The 24,776-nt window shown below is 39.1% G+C and overlaps 1 protein-coding gene across 4 annotated transcripts; it reads left to right on the top strand.

Annotated features, from left to right (window-relative positions):
* The first annotated feature begins 2,289 nt into the window (after positions 1 to 2,289).
* p4ha2 (procollagen-proline, 2-oxoglutarate 4-dioxygenase (proline 4-hydroxylase), alpha polypeptide 2) lies at positions 2,290 to 24,463 on the top strand. Of its 4 annotated transcripts, XM_047343532.1 has the most exons (16): positions 2,290 to 2,436; positions 10,035 to 10,137; positions 10,908 to 11,004; positions 11,898 to 12,049; positions 13,810 to 13,947; positions 14,822 to 15,061; positions 16,296 to 16,492; positions 16,992 to 17,168; positions 17,841 to 17,911; positions 18,045 to 18,144; positions 18,817 to 18,870; positions 19,960 to 20,019; positions 20,091 to 20,156; positions 21,085 to 21,153; positions 21,650 to 21,746; positions 23,152 to 24,463. In XM_047343532.1, exons 2-16 carry the CDS (start codon positions 10,053 to 10,055, stop codon positions 23,220 to 23,222), a joined length of 1,674 nt encoding a protein of 557 aa, XP_047199488.1. In that variant the 5' UTR covers positions 2,290 to 2,436; positions 10,035 to 10,052; the 3' UTR covers positions 23,223 to 24,463. The 4 variants fall into 4 exon arrangements, with proteins under 4 accessions (XP_047199488.1, XP_035034730.1, XP_035034732.1 ...); XM_035178839.2 differs by lacking the exon at positions 19,960 to 20,019; XM_035178841.2 differs by lacking the exon at positions 20,091 to 20,156.
* The last annotated feature ends 313 nt before the right edge of the window (positions 24,464 to 24,776 follow it).

Below are 24,776 nucleotides of genomic sequence, written 5' to 3'. Positions count from 1 at the left end.
ATAAACCTCTCGTATAAGTATAACATCATATATGTTGACAAGTCAAATGACAACATGTACAATGTATCATATAATCAATGAAATCCTGACTGTTTTAAAAGATTGATTATAAAGTATCATAAAAATAAAAAACTATCAGGGAACATTGAGGCAACAAACTGTTTGGCTAAACTCATATCATCAGATAGAATATGTCATGTTGTGTTATGGTTGAGATGATGCAAGCGTATATTGCAATGAACAGGGGGTGTTTCATCAGATGTGTCCCAGCCTCCAACACGTGTAACAGAGTCCGGCTCCAACAGAACATCCTGCACAACATCCATCGCTACCAGGTCCAATGTCCGTCACTCTGATGATGTTCCTGATGCTCATGAGCTTGTTGAAGGTCTGATTCTAACAGAATGAGGGAATGATTTAATACTATTGCTTTTGTTTTATAGTGAGAGCAGTTTCCTGTGTTATTCTATACTGAATCTACGTGTATTAGGCAAATTAGACGTAAAAAAATAACTAAATCTGTCCAAATACATCAACACAAAATACAAATGTTGCATTATTTAACCAATTTTAAAGTTTAATTACATTTGTTCGTGAAATCCACCTTTCTGCTTAGATCAGGATCATTTCTTCTGATGAGAATGATCTTACTTAGAAGTTTTGAACACACACTCCAGATTTCACCCAGATCAAAACAGAAACTGGATTTCGTGATACAATATAATTTGAGAATTGATCCAATTCCATGAACTTATGACTGAACACGTTGTAGTCAGTCCATCTAGAGGACGAGCCCTGGAAACAGAAATAAACTGCGAACGTGACGGAATGCATGGATTACATTACCGTAACTACTGTAAAAGATTGCAGAATGGTAAAAACGAAATTACATGTAAATCTGAGCCTTTAACCCTTCATCACATCTTGAAGGGATTTTAACTGAACAAACCCACTGATGCGTAGCGACTGGAAATGAAACACAGGGTTAAAGCCATCAATGTTAAATTATAATAGATTAAATTGCATCAGAAAGTCCTTGTTGTACATTTTTCCCTGTGACCAGACAGGTCAGTGATGTCAATCTCAAGCGGAGAACATGAGGTCTAAGGCAAAACATAATTAATTTAAAATTATTTGAACATAGCTGCATCAGTGACTAAATATATATATATATATTTTGTCGCTTCAGAAATGTGTCAAGTGTGTGACTTGCCAGACATTTAGTTTTCAATATGTAATGTATTAAATCCCAGCCTCACCTCAAAGCTTCTGCTCAGGTGTGAAAATGACCTGATGGTTGGTGTGCTTTTCTTCAAGCTTAACTGCAAAGTTAGCAAAAATACCTCCGTGTTTAGTCAAGAGCAGAGACGCCCCGTTGTGTCAAACAAGACCAGATTTGTGATGATCGAAGAAGGTAGAGATTAATCTGTTACAGATTACTGGTGTTACCACATTGTGGCTGCCACGTCAGGATAAAGTTTAAACTCTTCTATTTGCACATAGTAGTACTGTTTATTTTGTAGTCTGTTTTTTTTACTGTATGTCTATTTGTGTAAGTACACTGTCTACACAGGAGTCAGATACCTAGTATGTGATCACATACATGACAAAGTAAAGTTGATTCTGATTTAATTACAAAAGATCTGTGTATTGCTGTCTATCTCTTTTTGTCCAGTGCCTTTGCACTTTTACACCGCACCACCGGTGCTTGATAATATGTGACATAACCAAATGTAGTCCTATATTGTTGAGTGCAAAGAGTCGAATGTACGGAGCCCCTGAAGTCCCCAAAGATTATATTTTCTTTATTTTATCTTGTGTGATAAATAAGTTGTGCACACAGTTAATATCTGCACAGTAAAGACATGACTGGTCTATGCCCTAAAGACAACACTAAGTAGCTTCCATAGCTTTTAAGAGTTTGTGAATTTCTCCAGTATAATGATTGAAACGTGGTCCATCTGCCGGCTGAGCCTGTTTTCCTTCTGTGCAAGAGCAACAAGAATTTAATTGATGACAGGTGAAAATAAAGCTTGATCAGCTACGGTTTTCTCCGTGCTATGGTACAAATCTGGTGTGAATCTGAGTCATTCAAACACAAACATCGTGATAGTAATTTGTTCCCACAATACAATAACCTTTGTGCACAGGACAAAAAAATATATATAATCTTTTGGGACTTTGGGGTTCAGTCATACGAGGCAAAGCTCAAGAGTCTGTAGTTTACAAGGTGTACGTGAAGGCAGCGCGATGAACCCCTGCGAGGAATGCGGCTGCGCGTCGGCTCCGAGTATTACGGTGGGTCCTGCAGGAGGTTCTGTACGTGGCAGCGGATGAAGACCCTCTCTGTGCGGCTCATTCCCTCCAGCTGGCGACTCCAACTGCGTCTGCGAGCCACCGACCGTCGGTACTGCTCAAAGCCCCGGGAGAATAACGGTAAGAAAACGTTCAATCTCGCGCGTATTTGGCGTCAACGCGCTTGTGGACATCCCCGGCGGAGCTCGCGTGCCGAATACGCAGTGATGGTTTCGTGAATAACTGTCTCCAACGGGACTTTACTCTGAGATGAACTGGTTCTGTAAAGAGAGGAGCCGCAGCAGAGGTGTGTGTGTGTGTGTCTGTGTGTGTGTGCGTGTGGACGTGAACGTGAAGTCTGTGTTTCTTTCCGACATGTTCGCTGCTCAGTAACGTGAGACAGAGGGTCCCAGTGTTTCCACAGAGCAGCAGGAGAAAGTTCTGAAACTTCGCCCATGTTGTTGTTTCTGTCCCCTCGCTCTCTGAGCCAGGCGGAGACATTTTGTGGGGGTTTGTCTCAGTGGACGTGGATCTGTGCACGTGCGGTCCTCGGTCCCCCTGGGGAACCTCGAAGTGTTCGTCCTTTCTAGAAACAACTGTCCTCAGCTGACGTCACCCGGCCCCGGCTGCTGTCCAGCTGAGGACCGAGGAGGAGGAGGAGGATGAGACTCTTCTGCTGCTCAGCTCCAGGTTTAATCAAGTCCACTGAAGTCAAAGTCAGATTTAGTGCGTCCCCCAAAAGAGACAAAACAAATCTGTACGTATGGAACTACTTCCAACTTAAAGGGATAGTTCACCGATAAATCTTATCTACTCACCACTGTGCCGATGGAGATGGTGGGCGAAGTGTTTGGGTCCAGAAAACACTCTCAGGAGTTTCAGGGGTAAACAATGTTAGAGTAGAATCAATACAATTGAAGTAACTGGTGACCACATCTTAAAACGTCAGAAGACCAGCAGAATAAAAACTTAAAAAGCCTTCATACTGCTCCTGTGGTGTCATACAAGTGTCCACAAGCCCCGACATTCAACTTGAAACGGCATAATTTTCACCATGTTATTAGCCTAAATGTCCTCTGATATCCTCGTCTGGAGCCACATCCACATTCGCACCCACACACTGCACACAAGCTCTTGCCCAAGGGTTCGCAGTAGCATCTCTACCTCCGGCAGTGGAATTTTAGGGTGTAATTGACACTGTTTTGAGCCGAATTTGAATGTCGGGGCTTGCGGACACTTGGATGACACCACAGGAGCAGTATGGAGGCATGTTGTGTTCTTCTTCTGCTGGTTTTTTTATGACGTGGTCACCAGTTACTTCAATTGTATTGGATTTGGCTGTAACAATGTTTACCCCTGAAACTCCTACACAACAACACGACTCAAACACTCCACCCACCCCTCCATCGGCATAGGGGTGAGTAGACGATGAGTGAATTTCCATTTTTCGGTGAACTATCCCTTTAAGAGCTTTTTATAGTCTTGATGGCCACTCGAAGCACTTTACAGTACAGTTGTTTTCCATTCATACAGTGCATCCATTTGCAGCACTTTATCTATCGCACATCTCTCACACATTAGCCCTCAGGGGCAATTTGGGCTTCTGTGTCCTGCCCAAGGACACTTGGGCACGTGGAATGGAAGAGTTAGTGGACGACCCACTTATACGTCCCGAGTCACATTGAAGTACGGTCTGTGGATTTTCTTCAGTAACCTAACAAGGACACTGCGTACATGATTTTGTTAATATTATAATTTGTGAACGGTGAACACTCAGAGATTAGTCATTCATTGGCTAAATATTTATTTGATTAATCATTTCAATCCATTAGCAATTTCAGTAGTGAAGTTGTTGCACTGTAAAATGTCAAAGAATAGATGTATTCACTTGTCTTCAAAATATATTCAGCTAAATGAGACTCAAAAAACAGAACTTACAAAAAAGTTGTCTTTTAATTTTCTGTCTATTCAGTCTACAAATAACTGACTAATAGTTTCTACTGAAGAACTGACCCTTTATTATGAGTGAATACACTGTGGTTGATGAACGGCAAAGTTATTTTATCAGTAAAAATCTCCAAAACAAAACACACAGAATGTCCCGGTTACACAGTCCCAGTGTGGAGTCTTGCAGGCACAGCAGGAGACAGGTGTTAATGGCAGTAATTGTAGGTGGCAGCCTTTGGATTGTTGGTTAATGTGAGCTGGGAGCAAATAGAGGGATGTCATAAATCTCTCAGCAGTAGCTGTGTTTGTGGAGGCAGGTGGAGCGGAGGATGATGTACGACATGCAGGTGGAACCTAGAGAAGCTTTATTAAGTTTTATGAAAGTACTAAAGCCTTGATCTCAGCTATTATCGACAGTGTTTTCCTTATGTTTAAGCTGCAGCCAGTGTGCTTGTGTCTTTTTATCATAGATATTGGAACAAAACTTGTCTAAATGTGTGAGGGATTAATATTTAGTACAACATTTATATCTTGTATGATTCTTAAGTGTCTACATATCAGGAGAAGTGTTTGGAAGTCGATCATCTGTATATAATCTTGTGTGTTTATGACCATATGGACATTTGCTTATGTTAAACTAATACTTGCATCTGTGTCTCTCTATGTTAAAGCTTAGTCTGAATAAGTCAGTAAACAGGGACTGAGCAATATGGACAAACTCTTCTACCAGTTCCAGACGAACCTGTTGGCAGCAGTGTTTGATTATAGATCACAGGTTTTACCACACACACACTTCAGGATGCTTTTAAAAGCAACATAGCCTCAGATGTTCTTTAGCTTTCCATTGGATCTGAGTCCAAGTTTTGCTTTGACGTCAAACACATATGGTCAGCAGAAATCTGGCAGAGATACTGTATTTAGTCAGTGTTTGCTGTTCTTAGAGATTTATACTCTGTCCTTCCTTCCTGATACTGTCTAATGCACAGGGTCAGCTAAACTGTGGTGGAAATGCTCGTCCTCTATTGGTTCTGCATTCTGCCCTTGTGACGTGTAGAGGAAGTGAAAGTCAAAGCAAACTTTTCAACTTCTCCTCACAATGTCATGATGTTGCCAGCGTAGCCTACATTCCTCAACATCACTCTAAGTGTAACATTTTTATTTTATTCTAATTGAAGAAAGACTTTGCAGTAAGTGTTTCCAGGATCTATTTATATAAACGCTGCGTAAGCAGGGTTAACAACCAGCCACACAAAAACGTACTTAGACATCTGCCGATCCAAGTTAAGAAAGGTTCTTTTTAAAACCAAAGGTTTACGAAAATACTCTTCCATCAAACAGTAACTAACCATAGACCCCTCAATTGGTGGTAAGGCGTCTATTAGTGGTTGGAAAACTGTTTCCGCTTTCCCATTCTCACAGGTGACCCACAACCCATTCATGAAAATAACCTCCTCCTGTACTATCAGACGGGCGGAGTAAACTAATATGCCTAAATTAACAAGAAATGTATATTTAACCTGACAGATATACTGCAAAATTCATATTGAAGTATTCAGTAACTAGGCAAAATTTGTATTAAACTATAAACTAATTGTAAAATTCATTTGGGTTTGTTTGCTGGAGGAGAGTTAAAGCTACAAGCCTACATGCACATACTCACTGTTTCATATTATGACTCTGTGCACCTTTGCATCATTATTTTGTCCGTAGCTTTGTGTAGATACATACATGCCAGTTCTGTTCACTGAAAAATTCCTGTTGTCAAGCATGTCAATGTCAGGCTCCCATTCTCCGTTATCTGTAGATGGCTGCTTTCATTCCTCGCTGATAAAAAATACTGGAATTTGGCCTCCGCTGCCAAAATGTGACAAGATGAACTACCATGATACCTCCGAAAAAACACCAAGCAGGATGAGTGTAGCTTCGTCAGCTGTGAGTTGAATAGTTCCACATTTTCCTCTGGGAAACGTTGAGTATACAGGGTCATGACTTTTTGTTAACATGTTATCTGAATGAATCAGCTTAGTTTCCAGTGATGTGCTAAGTCCCTCAAAAACCAGGCTGGTTCAATCTTTTTTCTTATTCTTTGTCTTTGTCAATGACGCATTCTGGTCTTTATTCGTTTTCTTTATCTAAATATTTTTTCCTAACTGTCCCAAATCCAATACATTAATATATTCCTTAATATTTGATTCTGAAAGGCAAGTGTTGTTGGAAAATACTGAAACCTTTTGAAAACTTTGAAATAGTCTTTGTTATATTAGTCTATTGTTTTAGTTGCCTTGACGACACTCCCCTGCTCACATTAGCCGCAGTTTGTCGTTGCTGTTGTTTGCATCTCTTATGAAATAAATTATTTTCAAACTGTCTGGGGGTGGAAAAAGGATGAGAACAATCCGTTTTATTACCAAGATGTTTTCTGAAATAGACTCTATCCTTTAGTTTTGGCTGATGTTGAACAACGTTTTCCCTCCAAAGAAACAATGGAGACGTTTTAATATCTTCTCCATGCAGTTGGAACTTGCGTGAGCCAGGACAGCTGTTCTTCACTGTGGATATGTTGTTGAGTGAGGTCAAGCGGGGCAGAAGAACTACAAGACAACTACAGATGTTGGACATTTTCTTCCCTGAGTAAACTTGGGCACCCCTGCCCCGTTACAGACCTTGGATCCTGACTGCTTTGCAAAGAGTGTTTCTCTGGATCCTTATCTCTCCACTGGAACCACACCTCCATGTTTAGAAAAAAATATCTGATTTCCCTCTTGACTGTGAATGTATTTCTGTCCTGTTTTCCTCAGTGTTGTTCCCCACATTTGTCAGAAGCACCAGGCAAGGGTCAAGACTGGGGGAACGTTGGGCAGCAGATGTAACTGGCCCCTTTTCCAGGAATGTGACCGGGGTGTTGCAGCCTGCAACAACAGACAACTCCGTGTTTGAGCCTGGCAATCACACAGGCTGTAAATTATAAGGAGAGAGGTTTGTTTGTCTGTAGTTTCAGACTCTGGTAATAGTTGCATAGGCTGGCTATTGAATGAACCAGAAAGCATTACTAGGTCACAGGCTGGAAACCGTATTCGTACTAGTAGGAAGAAGTTTCCCTGAGAAAAGGATTTGGGTATTTTGAGAGTGAAGGAATTAACACCAAAGTTAAGTCTGTGGAGTATTTTGCAATGGTTCTGATTTATAGTCAGCATAAAAGAAAAACTCAGTAAATACAGGAAATAACATCAGGTAGAAATATATTTTATGTCAACAAATGCAAATCACAGGCAAATAGTTGTGTATTTAACCAGCTTCTTTGAGTTCAGCCTCGCTCTGCGTCAGGCAGTAAGTTCTGCTAAGGAGGTCATGTCCTCATTGATGGTTTACGAGTCAAGGACGAACCCAATACTTTTTTAAGCCGATTTCATGAGTTTCAGTTTTATCCCCCCTATTCTTCATTAGTGTGAGAAAATGCTTTTTCACTATTTTGGGAATATCTCAAGAAATAATGCAGATATCATGATGAAATAAATTAGGTACATTTAGAGGACTGGGATCTATGAGTGTGTGCAATTTGGTGTAGTTTGATTGAATTTGCGGGGGACTGTTTGTCAATTGTATAGGAAGAACTAAATGTGATAATTTATTGAAAACATTGATAATTAAAGCAATGACTTGGCCCTGATGTTCTGTCCCCACAGTCAAACCCCACCTGATCCCTTTGCTTATGCAGGGAGCATGTCTTTTTTTTTCGATAATCATGTAAGGTGAGAAAAACAAGTATGCATGGTATATGATAGTTCTTTCATGTTGTAGTTGTATCTGTTTAATTCTGTTTAATTCAGTGGGTTGTGAAAGAATTTTGCCAAGGGGCAAATACTCTATATAAAAAAAAAAATCTCCATCGACTCCACTCCATCAATTTTTCAAGGATGCTTGGTTTTATTTTTAATGTAGCATTCTTCATTTACACATGGAGTATGTGAGCATGTGAGCCATACCTGCTGGCAACACCCAACATGTCAGGACAGCTCTGCAGCTCTCCTGCTCCGTGGAGGACACGGGACGACTTTTCTGTGTTGGGAAAACGCCAAAAAGCAACGCAAAGAATGTGTCATATTCTGAAATGTTTGAATACGCAGACACTGACCCAGACTCTCACACCCCAAAGTGGTGTAGGCCAGCAAAATAACTGTAATTGTAAACGCTAAAGAAAAGAGAGAGTCAAAGAAAGTGCTGAAAACAAGACATTCTCATCCCTCATAAGATTTATTCGATGGTTTTTTCATGCAAGACCTGCAGAAGTGAAACACACTGGAAAGTGGAAATAGAATTCACAGTCACTTGCTGAATGTGTTCAGGTCATTTCACAGCCCTTCACTGATTTGTCGGCGCACACAGTGCAGTCGTCTTGGACGTTTACCTCAATACAAGCATCTGTTTGTCACAAATATATGAAATTCTACCTTGGGCCATGTTTGTTTTTACAAAGAATTTTACAGACGATCTCCTGAACCACTGTGATTTGTGGTTGTTCAACCTTTTTAACCTGAAGCACTTTTTCCTTGAATAGTCACGTGTGTTGACAGATTGTTGGTTTCTCTGTGTCTTGAAGCTCAAACTGCAACTTATTTTGTCGTAATTTTATTTTAGCAGCAGCAATAGAAAGTCAACTTACCTTTTGGCAAGTGAGTGAAAGTATAAGTTGATTCCTCACCACCAGTATGAGGACGCTAACATTAAAGGTACCACTTTTCTGCTTCAGGACCTCGGTTTCACTAAGCCTTTGATTATATACTTTGGAAGATACTGATGAGACTGTGCACGTGGGCCTGTATTCAGAGACGTGTATGTACTGTACGTGCACTCAGCCGGCAGCAAGCAGTCATTACTGTGAAGTGATGTGGTAAAGCAGAATACCCATAAAGAGAAAGTGGAGCGGTGTCACTTTTTGTCTGAAACAAAGCAGGTCTCAGTGCAGGACTGAGTTCCTGCCACGTGATCCATCTTTGTGTCGTCTTGTTTTTCAGCCCCGTTGTTGTATCTGCCTTTCGACCCAGATTACACTATCGCTCTTTTGAAAGGATGGATGTCAGCGGAGGCAGCTTCTGGCAGGACGGTCACAATAAACCTGGAAACAAAGTGCTTTGCTGAGCTGTTGAGGGATTTTCTCATAATAATTATTTACTATAAATGTCATGGAGTTGTGCTTGGATTGACATTTTGGAAGTGAATTACTTTTGAGTTTTCTGCAGATCGAGCCGGGATTTATTTAGTCATGAACATTTATATGAGGTATCTGGAGGCCACGTTAAACTCCAGATGGGAGCAATGAAAACAAAGAACTAGAAAGCAGATGTTTTAAATTTTATAATATAAAAATAAGTGTTTGTGTGGATGAGTCTGCCAGGTGTTCTTAAAGTGCAATGTCCAAACAGACAAAAAACACCATTATTTTCCGCACCGTCCTTGTTTTATTCTTCACGATGAGAACTGGGCAGCAGACAGTAGTGACTCATTCACAGGAAACGTACTGGAAACTTTGAATATCGTTGCACCATCAGTTGATCCAGTGTGGAAACACAGTATCACGTCTTTTGGAATCAGAATACTGTTTGTTAGCCATTCAAAGCAAATATGAAAATATTTGCTTTGAATGGCACAGAGAGAATTATGGATGGACATAGAAATAATATGGTCACAGCTGGACCTTTCCACAGTTTGACTGGAAGAGTGCTAAAAAGGAATCTGTCTGCAGAATTTTTTTTATCTTAGATTGTATGACTATGTTGTTATGTTTCTCTTTGCAGGTTATTGAAAAAGACAGAATGAGGAAATCCTTGTGTTTCATCTCCTGGACTCTGCTCTGCTTCTGCTGCTGGACCACACAGGCAGAGGTCTTCACATCCATAGGTACGATTTAAATCGGACAACTTAAGATTTCCAATTTATCTGCTCCCAGTATAGATTTGGTTCCTTGGTAAATTTCACGTTGAAGCCCCAGAGTACAGAACGATAAACTTGGAGGTGCACTGAATAAAATGATAGATAGATTATTGTGGTCCATGGATTATTTGAGTCAAATCTGTGACAACAAGTTTAGCTCAAGCACATCATGATTTCTGCAAGATTAAGATGCCCCCACTTCAAATAAAAAAAAAAGAAAAATATAAACTGCTTCTTTAAGTTTTGTGCAATTACCTGCTTTCGTCTAATATGTGAGAAGAAAATTGCTGATTTACACGAAGTGCTTAGATTTAGCACCACATCAGTCAACAGGCTGCATCTCATGAGTCAAACAGTCACTTAAATCACAATGATTGACTGCACTTGGCCGGTCGGTTGCACGCGTTGCATACAGAAACAATGAAAGTGTTTTGTTCATTCTCTTCCCTTAGCAACTCCTGTGAATTAATCAAGGCTGAACATTTCCATGGAGTTGTTTACTATGACCCCAACCACCTCCCTGTGGAAGAACATACAATCAAAGCCCCACAGTCTGTGGCTGAGGCGAAGAGCAGTAACCCAAAATACATTTTATAGGTTTATAGGTTTTTAAAGCACAGGCAGAAAGCAGCAAAAACAGAAACACTCACACTTTGAAGTTGAATTAACCAGAACAGATATAAACTACGAGCATTAATTGGTTGGTTAATTCTTCACCACTGTCTCGCTCTCCGCAGGCCAGATGACAGACCTGATCTACACAGAGAAGGAGCTGGTCCAGTCTTTGAGGGAGTACATAAAAGCAGAAGAGTCCAAGCTGGCTGAAGTCAAAAGGTACATTCTTAACTCTGTGACGTGATGACAACCCTTTTGAAGTATGTGTACTTGACTTGTACTTCTACTCCACTGTGTTACAAAGGGAAATACTGTTTTTATTCTACTATAATTATCAGAAATCTGCTGCAATTTACTTTTCAAATCAAGATTTAAGCTTACAAAACACATAGTTAAATATTAAACCAGCCTTTTTAACCCCGGTGTCTACTTTGGACCCCTTACCATGTTTTAGATGTCAGCATTAACCCCAAAAATAATGTTCTTGCTCAGATGATTTAATATCCTATCCAATACTTCACAAATAAATTTTAAAAAAGGATTTATACATATTTATACTCTTGCTATTCATCACCAAAGCCATTTTTAAGCAGAACAAGTACTTTTACTTTTCATTTGTTAACTTGAGTGCTGATGATACTTAGTAGGCATTTACTACTTTGAATAGAGAGTTTCAACTTGTAAGGTTAAAGTATTTTTCACTGTTGAATTAGTACTCTTACTTAACCACTGCCCCCATGTTTCCCTTGTGTTAATGTGTTAAGTTACCATGGTGATATTCAACAGAGGAAAATCCCTCCTTTTGGATAAACTTATCAAAATCATCTCAACATATCTGACACATTTGATAAACATCTGTTTCATAACATGCCTGAGAAATTAAATTAAACATTCATATCTATTCCATTAGTTATAAAACACATTTTATAAACATCTGTTTCATAACATGCCTGAGAAATTAAATTAAACATGCATATCTATTCCATTAGTTATAAACAAAGCGATTTCTTCATACTAACAACCTTTTAGTGTTTAGAGCTGTGGAAGTTTATCACAAGCACTGTAAGAGTGTTTATTCATTTTTTAAAGTGTATGTTTGTCCTGTCTCGTAGTTGGGCCAAAAAACTGGACGCTCTGACCCGAGTGTCCACCTCAGACCCAGAGGGCTACCTGGCCCACCCAGTGAACGCCTACAAGCTGATGAAGAGACTCAACACGGAGTGGTCTGAGCTGGAGAGCCTGGTGCTGCAGAACCCCTCTGATGGTAAGCTCCCTCCACAACAGTGTGTGGGTGAACACAGACTTGCTGGGATATAGCTTTGCTTGGAGTTGTAATGTGTTCTGCGTGATGAGTTGTAATACCGCTCCCTCCAGGGCAAGAAAAACATGCATCTTGCGTTATTTGTGTACGAGTCTGGGTAATTTCGGCTGCATGCTGGTATTATTGTGGCACATAGGAGCACACGGATATTTGCACTGGATGTATGTATTCGACAGCTCAGACCAAAGCAATACCAAGACACCTTATTTAATTATTTTCAGACTCGTTCAGTCTTTCCTGTCTGTCTGCATTAAAGCAGATGCACAAGTCGAAAATATTTCAATCCAATCAGATGTGCATTCGCATCGTTTTTTGCTGCCTCGGCTAAATCTGCATCCGTTCGCCTTTGTTTTTACCATCCTGCTGACTTTGCATTCATTCCACCTTAAAATATCCCTTCACGTCGTACACTGCATCTGAAAGAGCAGCATTTACCACTTTTAAAAAAAACTTTTTTATGAATCGTCTCTGGGCAAAAGCGGAGAGCGAGCGGTCGGATAAAAAATGCAGAGCGGATGTGAGAAGTTTTTGCTGCTCCGCACAAGAGCGGAGAGAGAACAGATTGGTCATGTAGTAGCTGCAGCAGATGTTCCTCATCTCTGCATTTTTTGGCCATGTTCTCCCGTTGAGTCTGTGTGTTTGGAACTGAGCGCATGTTTAGACTTGGGTCTGTATCTGTGGGAGACAGATTAACTGAGCATGAGTATGCACAAGTAAATCTGTATACGTGGCCATGAGTAACAGAGAGAGAGAGAGTAGAGAGAATGGATAAACTTAAGTGGATAGTGCCGAATGATTTAATTTAATGTTTGCATTGTTTCTTTACATCAGCAGATTGTGTTGTACGAAGCCATTTTATCCATTATCATTTATCCGGATTTATTTTTGTCTCTGCAAAACTGATGTATTCACATGTCGGTGAAGCTAAAAGTTAAAATACAAAGGGACACTGAGTGAAAAGGAAATTGAATTGTGACCTTTGCTAGTCATACATTATATGAAATATCATGTCAGGTATCTGGATGAATATATTCCTACTGAATAAGTACATACAAGTCATGGAGAGGAATAAAGAAAATAGTCAAATCTTCCTTTGGGAGTTTCTGACTCTCTGTTCCTCAAGTGCATTGTATTTGGTTAGAACAGTGACGATAATACTGGTCATTCAGATCTTTCTGAGGTCAGAACAGAGAAGTCTAGAACTGCTGTGTCAGTAAAGTTTTTGCTGTCTGTGTGTTTAACAGATATTGAGGTTGTCTATTGAATTATCATCATTTTGTTTTAGTTAGTGATCGCAAAACTGACTTTTGATAATTTGAAAATCATAAAAATGTGAGTGATTTATGTTTTTTTATGCCTCCGCGCCGGCGACATCCAGTGGCCAGATGCATTATGTTTTTGGGTTGTCTGTTCTTTCCATTCCTGTGAACAATATCTCAAGATTTCCTTGAGGAAATTTCCTGGTTCAAATATTCACTTGGACTTAAGGAGGAACTGATTAGATTGTGTTGTCAAAGGTCAAAGGTCATGGTGGCCTCACAAAGTATGTTTAAATTATTCTTGAGCATGATATCTTAAGATCGGGCTAAAAATCATTTCAGCCTTAAGTTGCTTAGTTAATTTGGTTGATTTGGTGATTCAATCATTCACTTACACTTTTCTGTTTTTATTCATTATCAATAAACTTCTCACCTTCTCTTCAGGGTTCATTTCCAACATGTCCATACACAGACAATACTTCCCAGATGAGGAGGATGAGACGGGTGCAGCCAAGGCGTTGATGCGTCTTCAGGACACGTATCAACTGGATTCTGAGGCCTTCTCAAGAGGAAAGCTGCCAGGTAACCTGGGAGTGTGCGGTGATGTAAAAAATGTATCAATCTATTAAAAAGGGTTAGAGTTAGTGAGTAATTTGCACATTTATAAAATAAAGAGGGGAAGAAAAGGTGCACTCAACCAATAGTGATTTTCTTTGACAGTTGTGTTTTTGCTTCTTGTGAAAATGTGTTTGAGTTTTGGATGTCCCAACAGATTGAAGTCACGTTGACAGTTCTTCAACTGGTTTGAATTCAAAGTTGGGATTGCTGTTAGCTTAAGGTGGGGTTGGAGTTAAGTACAAGGTTAATTTAGAGTTATTATTATAATTACTTTAGTTGTGGGTCATGGCTGGATTGAAGATTAGGTTTGTATGTGGGTTCGGGTATAATTACTGAACTATTCACAGATCTACTGTGTTAAACAGCACTGACTCACCATGGTCGTGTTTTATATTACAAGGAAACACAGAATTTAGAAACCCTCAACTTTTTACTTAGGGGCTTTAAAATTATAAGTGATTATAAGTGGTCACTTGAGATGCTCAAAATTAAGGAGCAGAAATGAACAATAATGCAAAAATGTTATGGAGAATGGAAATGTGTGGGTGTGGGTTCGGCCAGACCATTAAATCAGCCAAGCCTGTATTATCTTACGACAGAAATTGCTGTGCTGGATTATTACCTGTGATTGTACGTAGCCTTTATCAAAAATTGTTGATTAGGTTGTTTCTTTGAAAAAAATACTGTCCAATATATCTTTATCTGAATTTTTCTTTCCATTCAGACATTGTTTACAAGATTTGCTCAAACCTGTTCTCCTTGTTCATAACCCAGGAAGGTTTCACCAGCGGTACAGTACGATATTATCAGTGTTTAACTTCAGTGAATCTTGTCACAGGAATGCACTCCAATGCCCTTCTGACGGTGGATGACTGCTACGACATGGGGAAAACTGCCTATAACGACGCAGACTATTATCATGCTGTGCTGTGGATGCAGCAGTCCTTGAAGCAGCTGGATGGCGGCGAGGAAGCTGTGGTCTCCAAGGCGGACATTTTGGACTACCTCAGCTACTCTGTCTACCAAATGGGAGACCTGCCTCGAGCCATCGAGCTGACCCGCCGCCTGGTGGCCATTGGTAAGGTGCAGCATGAGCAAAGGTTCATTACATTACACACAGGGCTCACATTTAACTGTCGAGACGAATGGTGCACGACACAAGTGCATTTAGTTTGTGTCCAAACATGGTATAAAATGTTTTACTCAGAGCACCAGGCCAATTTAAAAGGGTTTTAAATACTTTACAACGTGGCTGCTGGACGGGAAAAGTCTGAAGCTGCTTTCAGACATGCACTGAACTCAGAGAGATCCTCCTGACATTCTTCAGAGGAGCTGAATGTGTGAACGCGAATGTCCAAGTAAGAGCTTCCGGCCTTTCTGCAGTGTTTCTCAGGCCAGCCCCTTAGTATAAAGTCTGCAGAAAGTCCGAAGGAGCCGATGTGAGAATACAGCAGGAGATCACCTTCTGGATACACCTTGAGCGAGTGGGTGTGTTGATGATGTTTCTAACAAGCGACAGATGCAAAAATGAAACCAACAAAAAGAATGGTTGCATCGGCCTTCGCGGGAGATTTCTGTGCTGTTGTGAACCAGTATGAGCAGAGAATCTCCTGCTGCTGCACTCATGTGTGGAGACTTCTGGAGAGAGTTCCGAACCAATATTTCGGACATCCTCGGGAGGTCATTTCTGAAAATGGCTTGAGACAATCAAAGTTACTGCTGTAGGCAGCGTGCAAGACGGGGCCTGTAATCTAATAATCCTTTATTTGTTTTTCTTGTTGCTATATATGATGGGTGAATGGGTTCATGCTGTCAATTCTTGAGAAACTAAAAAAAGCCCATTTATCATGTAATTAAGAAGCACTTATGACTTTTTCAGTAGCCTCCCACAACACATGCAGACACCAGTTGGCTGACCAGTGCAACCACAGTCCCCCTACAGTGGGGTAATTTATGGTTTGTCTTCCTGCTGTTTTACTAATCACAACATTCAACCCTACTCTCACTGCAGCGGTTGCCAGAGCAGCAGGGTGTAGTCCCTCCAGATCAAAGGGCCGGTGGTTTCTAACTGTTACTTTTGTGTCCGCAGCAAGACCTGTGTGTACAGCTGCTTGCCGTCTTTTCATAGAGCTGTGGTGACCCTGTTTACTTGTCCCGTGAAATAAATAGTGTTATAGCATGCACAGGTATGAGACTGGAATCCATCTCCTCTCAGAGCCACTTGGTGAATATGCTTATCAACGCTATAGGTTAACCTGCTTCTTAGTTAAAGTTTTGAGCCACCACCAACCCACATTTTCTTGTACTTACAGACGCCAACCACCAGAGGGCAGGAGGAAACCTCCGTTATTTTGAGCGGTTACTGTTCAAGCAGCGGAATGAGCTGAACCAGGACTACCAGCCGGCCTCTGAGGAGCCGATCCAGCTGGGAACCTACACTAGACCCAAAGACCATCTCCCAGAGAGGGAGATCTATGAGGCGCTCTGCAGAGGAGAGGGGCTCCAAATGGTGAGACACCATAAATACAGGCATGTGGGGAATGAGGTGGGATGTAATGTTAGGACCTGAGGCAGACAGGCAGTCAGAATACTTGATGTTTATTATTTATATCCGAAGAAGTGTTGGGATTTTACCACATTAAATCTTCTTGATCTTCTGCTGTAAGTGAAGGTTTACATTCATATGCTGATGAACAAAATTATCTAATGGTGTAACAAAGCAATGTGATTATTATTTTCAATAATAATTATAGCATATAAAATAATAACATAATATAATAATATTAATAGTATTTACGAATAAAACAGGATTTGTGTTTGCAACAACCCACCCCCACTTCTTGTGAAATCACATTTCGCCACTAGAGGGCAGTAAAAACTAATTTCCAACACCTCAAACTCAATACTCTCCCAATGTGATGAACACGAATGAATGAATTTTTTGCCCTTTTTCCTTATACTTGCTATTGATGTTGAAAAGAGGGTTTATTATTTCCTTATTTCACCAGAACGAAGCGAAGCGGAGCCGTTTGTTCTGTCGCTACCACGACGGGAAGCAAAACCCTCGTCTCCTGCTGAAGCCCATGAAGGAGGAGGATGAGTGGGACAGTCCCCACATCGTACGCTACCTGAACGTCCTGTCAGACCAAGAGATTGCGAAGATCAAGGAGCTGTCTAAACCCAGGGTGAGGCCAAAAATAATGAATAAATTAACTTCTCTCATCTCAAACCATAAAACAAAATGTAAAGTAATGTTTTTTTAATAGCAAGATGATAAAAATGATAAAGGTTATGAATTCCAAGACTACTTTTCTAATGATAAAGGGTCAATATTAAGCTTTAGTATTGCAACAAGTATAACTTACCTACAGCAAGTGGACTTGATGGTTAAGTTAAGATTTCACTTTTATTGCTGAAGATGTTTCCCTTCTTTTGCACATCATATATTTCCAGTGAAAGAAAGACGGCAGTTCAATGTGTCTGGCGTTACTTTGTGAATATGTCTGAAACAGTGTTGTTTTATTTTTAACTTGACATGTTTACCTTAAAAAAAAAGACACTTGTACCCAAACTATACATTTGTCCCATTAGCTCAGTTTGTCAGTTGCTCTTTTTGTGCCAAATCTGTTTGGTGGTTAATCCGTCTAAGAAAGTGTTAAAATGCAGTTTTGTTTTAACAAGGAGACACAAAAAATGTACAGGGCAATCATTTTTACATCAAAGTGTATAAAACTATTCTCTTAGAGCAAATAAACATAGGAAATAACAGATATTATATATGCATTTGAATAATACTGATATTTTTGTGCAATACTATGAATGTCAAACACTTCTTTGTGTGTTTTTTTTCTTTTAAGCTTGCCAGAGCTACCGTTCGTGATCCCAAAACAGGAATCCTGACCACAGCCAACTACAGAGTATCAAAAAGGTAACTCAATATTATCCATTTTTTGTATTTATAATTTATAAAACATGTTTTCTTATTTGTAAACCAAGATATTCCAACCATTTACTGCGTAACTCTATTACATGCTCATACGCACGTGTATTTGTTCTTTCAGTGCATGGTTGGAAGAAGAGGATGATCCGGTTATTTCCAGAGTCAATCAGAGAATAGAAGACATCACAGGCCTCGAAGTCGACACTGCAGAGCTACTTCAGGTAGAGTAATGCATACAACAGAAAGTACTTAAACAAACAGTTGTACCAAATATCCCAATAACACAAAAATAAGAACAACATTGGACAAATTGATTCAAATCATTTAGCCTGATCTAGTTTGTCTGAACCGTGTTGCACTTTTTCCACAAAGAAAAATTGAAAAACAAAAAACAGATTTTCTAACTCCACATCTGAGATTCATCTCCCGATCCCAGTATAAAGGAAATGACCAGATTCTTGCCAGTGGCCTTAAAAGCATTGAAATGTTTCTGAAAACCTCTGCAGCAGCGTGTCTTTCCAGAGACACCCACAGTCTCAGTGATGACAGACTGGAACGACTTTTTGCCCAAGAATAGTCCCCATTCCAGTTAATGTTGTGAACAATATATCAATAATTCTCTATTTAACCTGCACTGTGCATCACAGATTCGATTCCCGAAACTAGTACAATGAACCAGATGAATATTTTCTGTATTAGCTAATAGTGTTTGCCTGTTTCTGTGGGTTTTTTTTTTTTGCCCAAGTAAAAATCTTAGTTATCATTAGTAAATAATATAAATCAGTATTCACCATGTCACATCAGTATGTACACAAATACCCTTTAGTTTACCAATACATTTTAATAATATTTGTTTATATACATGTAAATAATCTTTGTCAAATGCTGACCAGGTTGCAAACTATGGAGTCGGAGGACAGTACGAGCCACATTATGACTTCTCAAGGGTAAGTGTGTGTGTGTGTGCGTGTGTGTGTGTGACTTACTTGTGTACTTATATCTTTGTGAGGACCATTTAAAGCATAGACCCTACAGAGTGAGGGCATATTTGGAAAGTGAGGACATTTTGGCCGGTCCTCACTTCTTCAAAAGGCTGTTTGGGGGTTAGGAATTTAGTTTGGATGGTTAGGGTAGGGGGCTAGGGAATGCATTATGCCAATGAGTGTCCTCACTAAGATAGAAGTACAAACGTGTGTGTCTGTGTGGATTGACTTGGATCTAGGCTTCAGGTTTGGTTTAGATGTGGTTTAGGATTTATTTGTAAATATTAAGCTTAGCATACAGGGCCAGAGAATGAATTTTGTCAATGACAGTCCTCACAACTGATGTAAGACAAGCATGTGTGTGTTTATGATGTTCAGATATCACCTGTGTTGTGGGGACCTATATGTGTTTCGCATATTATAGGGACTTGTCTTCCTAATGGGAACAAAAAGCAAGTCTACATAATGTGAATCCTTAAATGTTGAGGTGAGGCCAGCCCAGCTGTATAGTCTATAGTTGGTGTTAGGCTTAGTCCTCTGGAAATGAATGTAAGACCATGTAATGTCTATTAATGTCTATGAGAATACTTTCCTAACCCTAACCCACTTCCTATGGTCTTCTGAAATACAGCATGTCTGTCTTTACTGTGAAGATTTGATATATGCTCTCTCTGATAGTGATATCGGGGAACCCTATATGGAATTCTTGTGATGCATATTGCATTATGCATTATGTGGAGCTGTCTTGGTACGGAATGACTGATCTAATTTGATATGTTACAAATAATAATGTCTTCACCCTTTATCATATCAGTTTATTTCCTAACTTTTATTGAAGAGTGTAGTCTTTCATTTTGTTATTTCATGTTCACCTTTTGCATGAAGAAATAATAATTTAAAAATGAAAGGTCATGCTCTTAAATTAGGAACTCAGATAAAAGTTGTAACTAATGCTTCAGGTAGTTTATTTCATGTTGAGCGTATTTAGTGCCATAGTGGCGGACTCCTTTGTGAGTTTTGCGGTGAGTTAAATGTTATAAACATCTGTTGCAGCGTCCTTTTGACAACCAACTCAAGGGCGATGGAAATAGACTTGCTACCTTCCTAAACTACGTAAGTACGTGCGCGTGCTAGCGTACAGTTTTTTCATCTTGTATTTCTATTCTTGAATTTTATCTTCATAGAAAGATGAGCCTGATGCTTTCAAAAGATTAGGCACGGGAAATCGTGTGGCGACTTTTTTGAACTACGTAAGTATGTGCATCCAGTCGCCGTTCAGTGAAGGCCCGGGCTGGAGGTTAAAAATCTACGCTCCCTCCCATCCTCTTATGTTTTAGATTCATGGGTATAAGCTCTGGTTCAATCTTGGACTTGGATTGATTGACTTTTACAGAGATGCACTGATTGGCCTTAATGTCCTTTTTGTTTGAAACCTTGTGTTGCTTGATGTAATGGAGCAAGATGGGGCAACATTTTTGGAAGAGAAAACTCTAAAAATGATGCTTGGACAAATATCCCATCATCTGAATGAGTGAGAAACATGAATGACTAGACAAATATTTACAAATAAAGTTTTTCTGTCAATCAGTTCCGGTACATATTGTGGAGAGTTTTTTTTCCTCCATTTAGAGTTAGAAGCCACACTTTATTTTACCCTGGTTAACACTGACTTGTATAATATATATTTACACCCTAAAATACCCAAAACGTGATGTGTTTAAATGATTGTTTTATTTGAATTGTCATATTTCCTATAACCTTTAAAGTTCAGTGTTGACTCCGGTGCATGATGTGAATGTGCCTGAGTAGATTAGTGATCTAGTGTATATAAGAAAAAGATTTGAAGAGGGTATAACAGGACATATGGACTCAAATTTAAATTCAGACTTTAGGATTTTGAGCTTGTAATGTACACCTCACAAACAATTCTAAGTACTTCAGTTAACATCTGTGTACAGGTACAAAGCAACTGTGTGTACATTTGCATTAGGCTGAAGTTAAATTTACAACTTTTGACCCTGTCTTTACTCTCTTCTAAATCTGACTGGAAAATAATAATGTCATTTTGTACCCCTTAATTCATGGAAGATTATAACTAGATCTTATCACGAAACACTATCTTAGAAAGAAAATACAGATAAAGTTTCCAACCAGTTTTTTTTCTATTTCTTTTCTCAGATGAGTGATGTGGAGGCGGGAGGTGCTACGGTCTTCCCTGACTTTGGAGCAGCAATCGTGCCGAGAAAGGTGATAGTAGCAAGTGTGTCTTTCTCTGTGCATGTGAGAACTGAGCATGTTTAAAGTGCTTTAAAACGTGTCCACAGTGGGGAAACAAATCTAATCCTAACAGTGTTACTGTCAGTTTATGGGTCAAGGCTGAATAATGGAAAATCTCACATGTGAGTCTCTATATATTATTCTGTATGGCGTGGAAATTTACCAAAGATTGTGATTTAACAATGAAAAATAATGTAAGATGTTTTTTTTCCATTGGATTTAAATCAATCCACAAAACAGTTGTAGTTGTATCAATGTCATAAAATAAGCCTGGTATTTTTTTGTGCTTTTTTTCTAATGTGGCACGAGCATAAACAAAAGTCTTCTTGCGGGAAATGTGGGTCAGTTGCTGCTCAGCTTGAAGCTGCTGCAGATCTGTCTTAATGTGTGTTGGATCCTCACATTCCTTCTCGTGTCAATACCAGATGTTACCATAATTTTTATCATCTGTTGCGTTTCTCCACAGGGAACAGCAGTGTTCTGGTATAATCTGTTCAAGAGCGGAGAGGGAGACTACAGGACCCGGCATGCAGCCTGTCCTGTCTTAGTAGGAAGTAAATGGGGTGAGTCAGAGTTGAGATTCATCATATTTAAGTAGTGACATGTTCAATGGTGGAACAGGAACTTTATAACTGACACTAAGCAAAGAAAATGTGTCCCACTGTTTATCCATTTCATTGGACAAAATCCTTTATAATTCTTTTAAAATACCGATATGGAAATTTCTTTTGAATCCCTACTTCCCATTACATTTGTTTAAATGATATGGTACAGGGATATATGTTTATCTAATTTTCAAGTCACTGTTATATTATTATAAGAGCAATTATAATAATTGTTGTCATAATAGACCACATTTTTGGGTACCTGGTCAGAAAATACTGGACCACAATTCCAAAGAATCCTTGTTAGTTTCTTACTCATACATGGACGTTAAAAGACACAGAAAAAATATAACGGCTGAAAAACAATGTTATACCATTCACAGCGTCACTTCCTGTTACCATAACAGCAACAAAACCTGTTACTAATATTAATATATCATGCTTGGGTGGGGATACAAAGTAAACAAAAAGGGGCTGTCCTTGCTGTCACTGCATCTTTAGCATTTGAAGGTTCAGTGTGTAAGATTCAGGTGAAAGGTATCTACTGGCAGAAATTGAATATAAAATAATCTTAGTGTGTTTTAGCTAAATTGTACGAAATTTAGTTTTCTTTACCGTAGAATGAGCCCTTTATATTTAAATATGTTATATTTACATTAGGAGCCGCCATGTTTTTTACAGTAGCCCAGACTGGACAAACTAAAAACCTTTTTAGTTTTTATGACAACTGATGGCTACCACAGGTTCTCTTATATGTTTGAAAGAGGAGGGTGAGGTGAGGGGATTTCAGCTGCAACATGCAACGTCACCACTAGATGTCACTAAATTCTACATTGGAGATGTCTGGACAAAAACACATGTTTTTTAAACATGTTTATTAATATTATATATACAATATTTGGCAGCTTCTTTGTTATCTCACTGGACTAAAAAGATCTCAGGTTGTCACAGGGTTTTTGGTATAATAATAACAATGTTGTTTTTTAATCACACTGAAAGGCTCATTTAGCTCAGGCAGGATAATAAGCAGGGATCCTGTCAGTCTTGATACTGTATCTGCATCTTTGTGTGTGTTGCTTTCAGACAGCTTTGCCTGGTGGTGAGCTAACTGGTAATAATTACAGATGCAGGGGTGCAGCTCTGTGGTATTCAGGTGGTGAAACACATCATCGACACATTTCAGCTTCTATCAAGGGCACTAAACTGTAATAAGAGAATGAGTTTACCATATGCTGGTTTCGAAAATGTTGGCAGTGAAGGTTTAGAGTGGCTTTTATTAATTTTTACGCAGACTTTGATTAACTGGCTTTGCTATTTATGATCCTCACATGCTTTTCTTCTGTCCTTTTCTCCATTTCGTCAGTGTCAAACAAGTGGATTCACGAGCGAGGACAAGAGTTCAGGAGACCCTGCGGCCTCACAGAATACGCCTGAAGTTTGATGCACATCTAACATGCACACACTCCCTCACACACATACTGAACATGCTCCCTGTTGTCTTATTTCTATTTTATTAATGTAACTCTGACACATTTTTACAAACCTTACATAAGTGTTCGCTCCCTCAACTTCTCTCCATAATTGACAAATGTTTTATGACACTGGAATGCGAGATCTGGTTGGATGATATCCTTTCTTTTTCTTTTCTTACCAGAAGCTGTAGGGCTCAGTTCTCAGTTGTGCATCTGCCACATCACCCATATGATTAAATAAGTGAATAAAGATCAAACAAAACATTTTACAAATATATGTTATTGTAGTTCGGAGTAACTTTCAAATATAAAAACCACAAAACTGTATCAGTTCAATCTTGGTTTTATATATGAATGAATAGGATTTCATTCTAATCCAAAATGAAATCTGAAAGTGTCCAACCTCAAATCTTTCCATTGATGCCAGAAACTTGTGTATTTTGGCTCTCCTGTCAACAGTGTGTCTCTCAGCTTTTATGAGTAACTTTTCAAAATAAAAGCATTAGCATTAGTGCTTACACAGATAACATGGATAATGTGGCCAAATGGTGTCAGAGCAGGTTATTATGATTCATTTCAAATTCAAATGCACATTTCTCAATAACAAAGACTACATGCTTCTGGTAATGGACTCGTTGGACCCACATGTAGACTTTGTGCTAAATTCACTTAAGGCAAATTACACCACCAACTCCTCTGCTTTGTAATATCTATGGTATGTGCAGATTATCAGGTTGTTTTCCAAGTGTCTGAGCAGAAATGCAGAAATTGAAAAACACCTTGGATCCAAAGTAAATGTATTTGGTAATATTTACTCAATTTAGAAGTTAATGAAAGAAGCAGTCTAAGGAAAACAGCTTCTCTGTAGTAGTTATTTCAAACAACAAAATATGGAAAATCCGTTGTTATCATCAGTCTTTTAGACACAAACACACTTAAGTACTATGTCTTCATTGCTAACAGATTTATTTTGTGGTTTAAAATGATGAGGGTCATTTTATGTCATCCTTCATCTGCATCCAAAGTGTTCCTCTCTGTCAGACCTGACAAAACAATATACATACATACGAGGATTTTCCTCCAAAATCATGCCCAGGACATTTTAAATTAATATAGTGTTTAAGTTATTACACTGTTGTTACATTGTGTGCTTTCTAGAAGATGGCAAACAAGCAAGTCAATAAACGGTGTCTTGTAGTAAAACGTTTTGTGCCTTCATTCACTGTTTTACATGGTTCGTCACTCAAAATGTCTTTCTTATCCAGGATGATTTATCAAAATGTGTCTTTATTTGATCCAATTCCTGCATCCAGCATTTTCATATGAGTCGGAAAACAACCTTTGCTGAAGCTCTGTGGCTCTAAATACTTTTATTTTATCCTACAAAAGTTAATGCATCTTTATTATTATAAAAGCTATGTGAAAATGTATAGATTTGTCACCAGGAACAGTGTTTTCAAAGGGATCATGATACAGCCACACTAGTTTTTAAGCTTGCAGCAGGTCCTTGCAAGTT

This window comes from Hippoglossus stenolepis, chromosome 15 (genome assembly GCF_022539355.2).
Source record: "Hippoglossus stenolepis isolate QCI-W04-F060 chromosome 15, HSTE1.2, whole genome shotgun sequence".
Taxonomy (NCBI): Eukaryota; Metazoa; Chordata; class Actinopteri; order Pleuronectiformes; family Pleuronectidae; genus Hippoglossus; species Hippoglossus stenolepis.
The sequence above is the reverse complement of the archived record's forward strand: the minus strand, read 5'-3'. Positions and strand labels throughout refer to the sequence as shown.

Bases quoted from the DNA above. Each gene is read 5' to 3' on its own strand.
- p4ha2 (XM_047343532.1), top strand. From the start codon at position 10,053: ATGAGGAAATCCTTGTGTTTCATCTCCTGGACTCTGCTCTGCTTCTGC. The intron at 18,871-19,959 runs GTAAGTGTGTGT...CATCTGTTGCAG, and splicing joins CACATTATGACTTCTCAAGG to CGTCCTTTTGACAACCAACT. The intron at 21,154-21,649 runs GTGATAGTAGCA...GTTTCTCCACAG, and splicing joins CAGCAATCGTGCCGAGAAAG to GGAACAGCAGTGTTCTGGTA.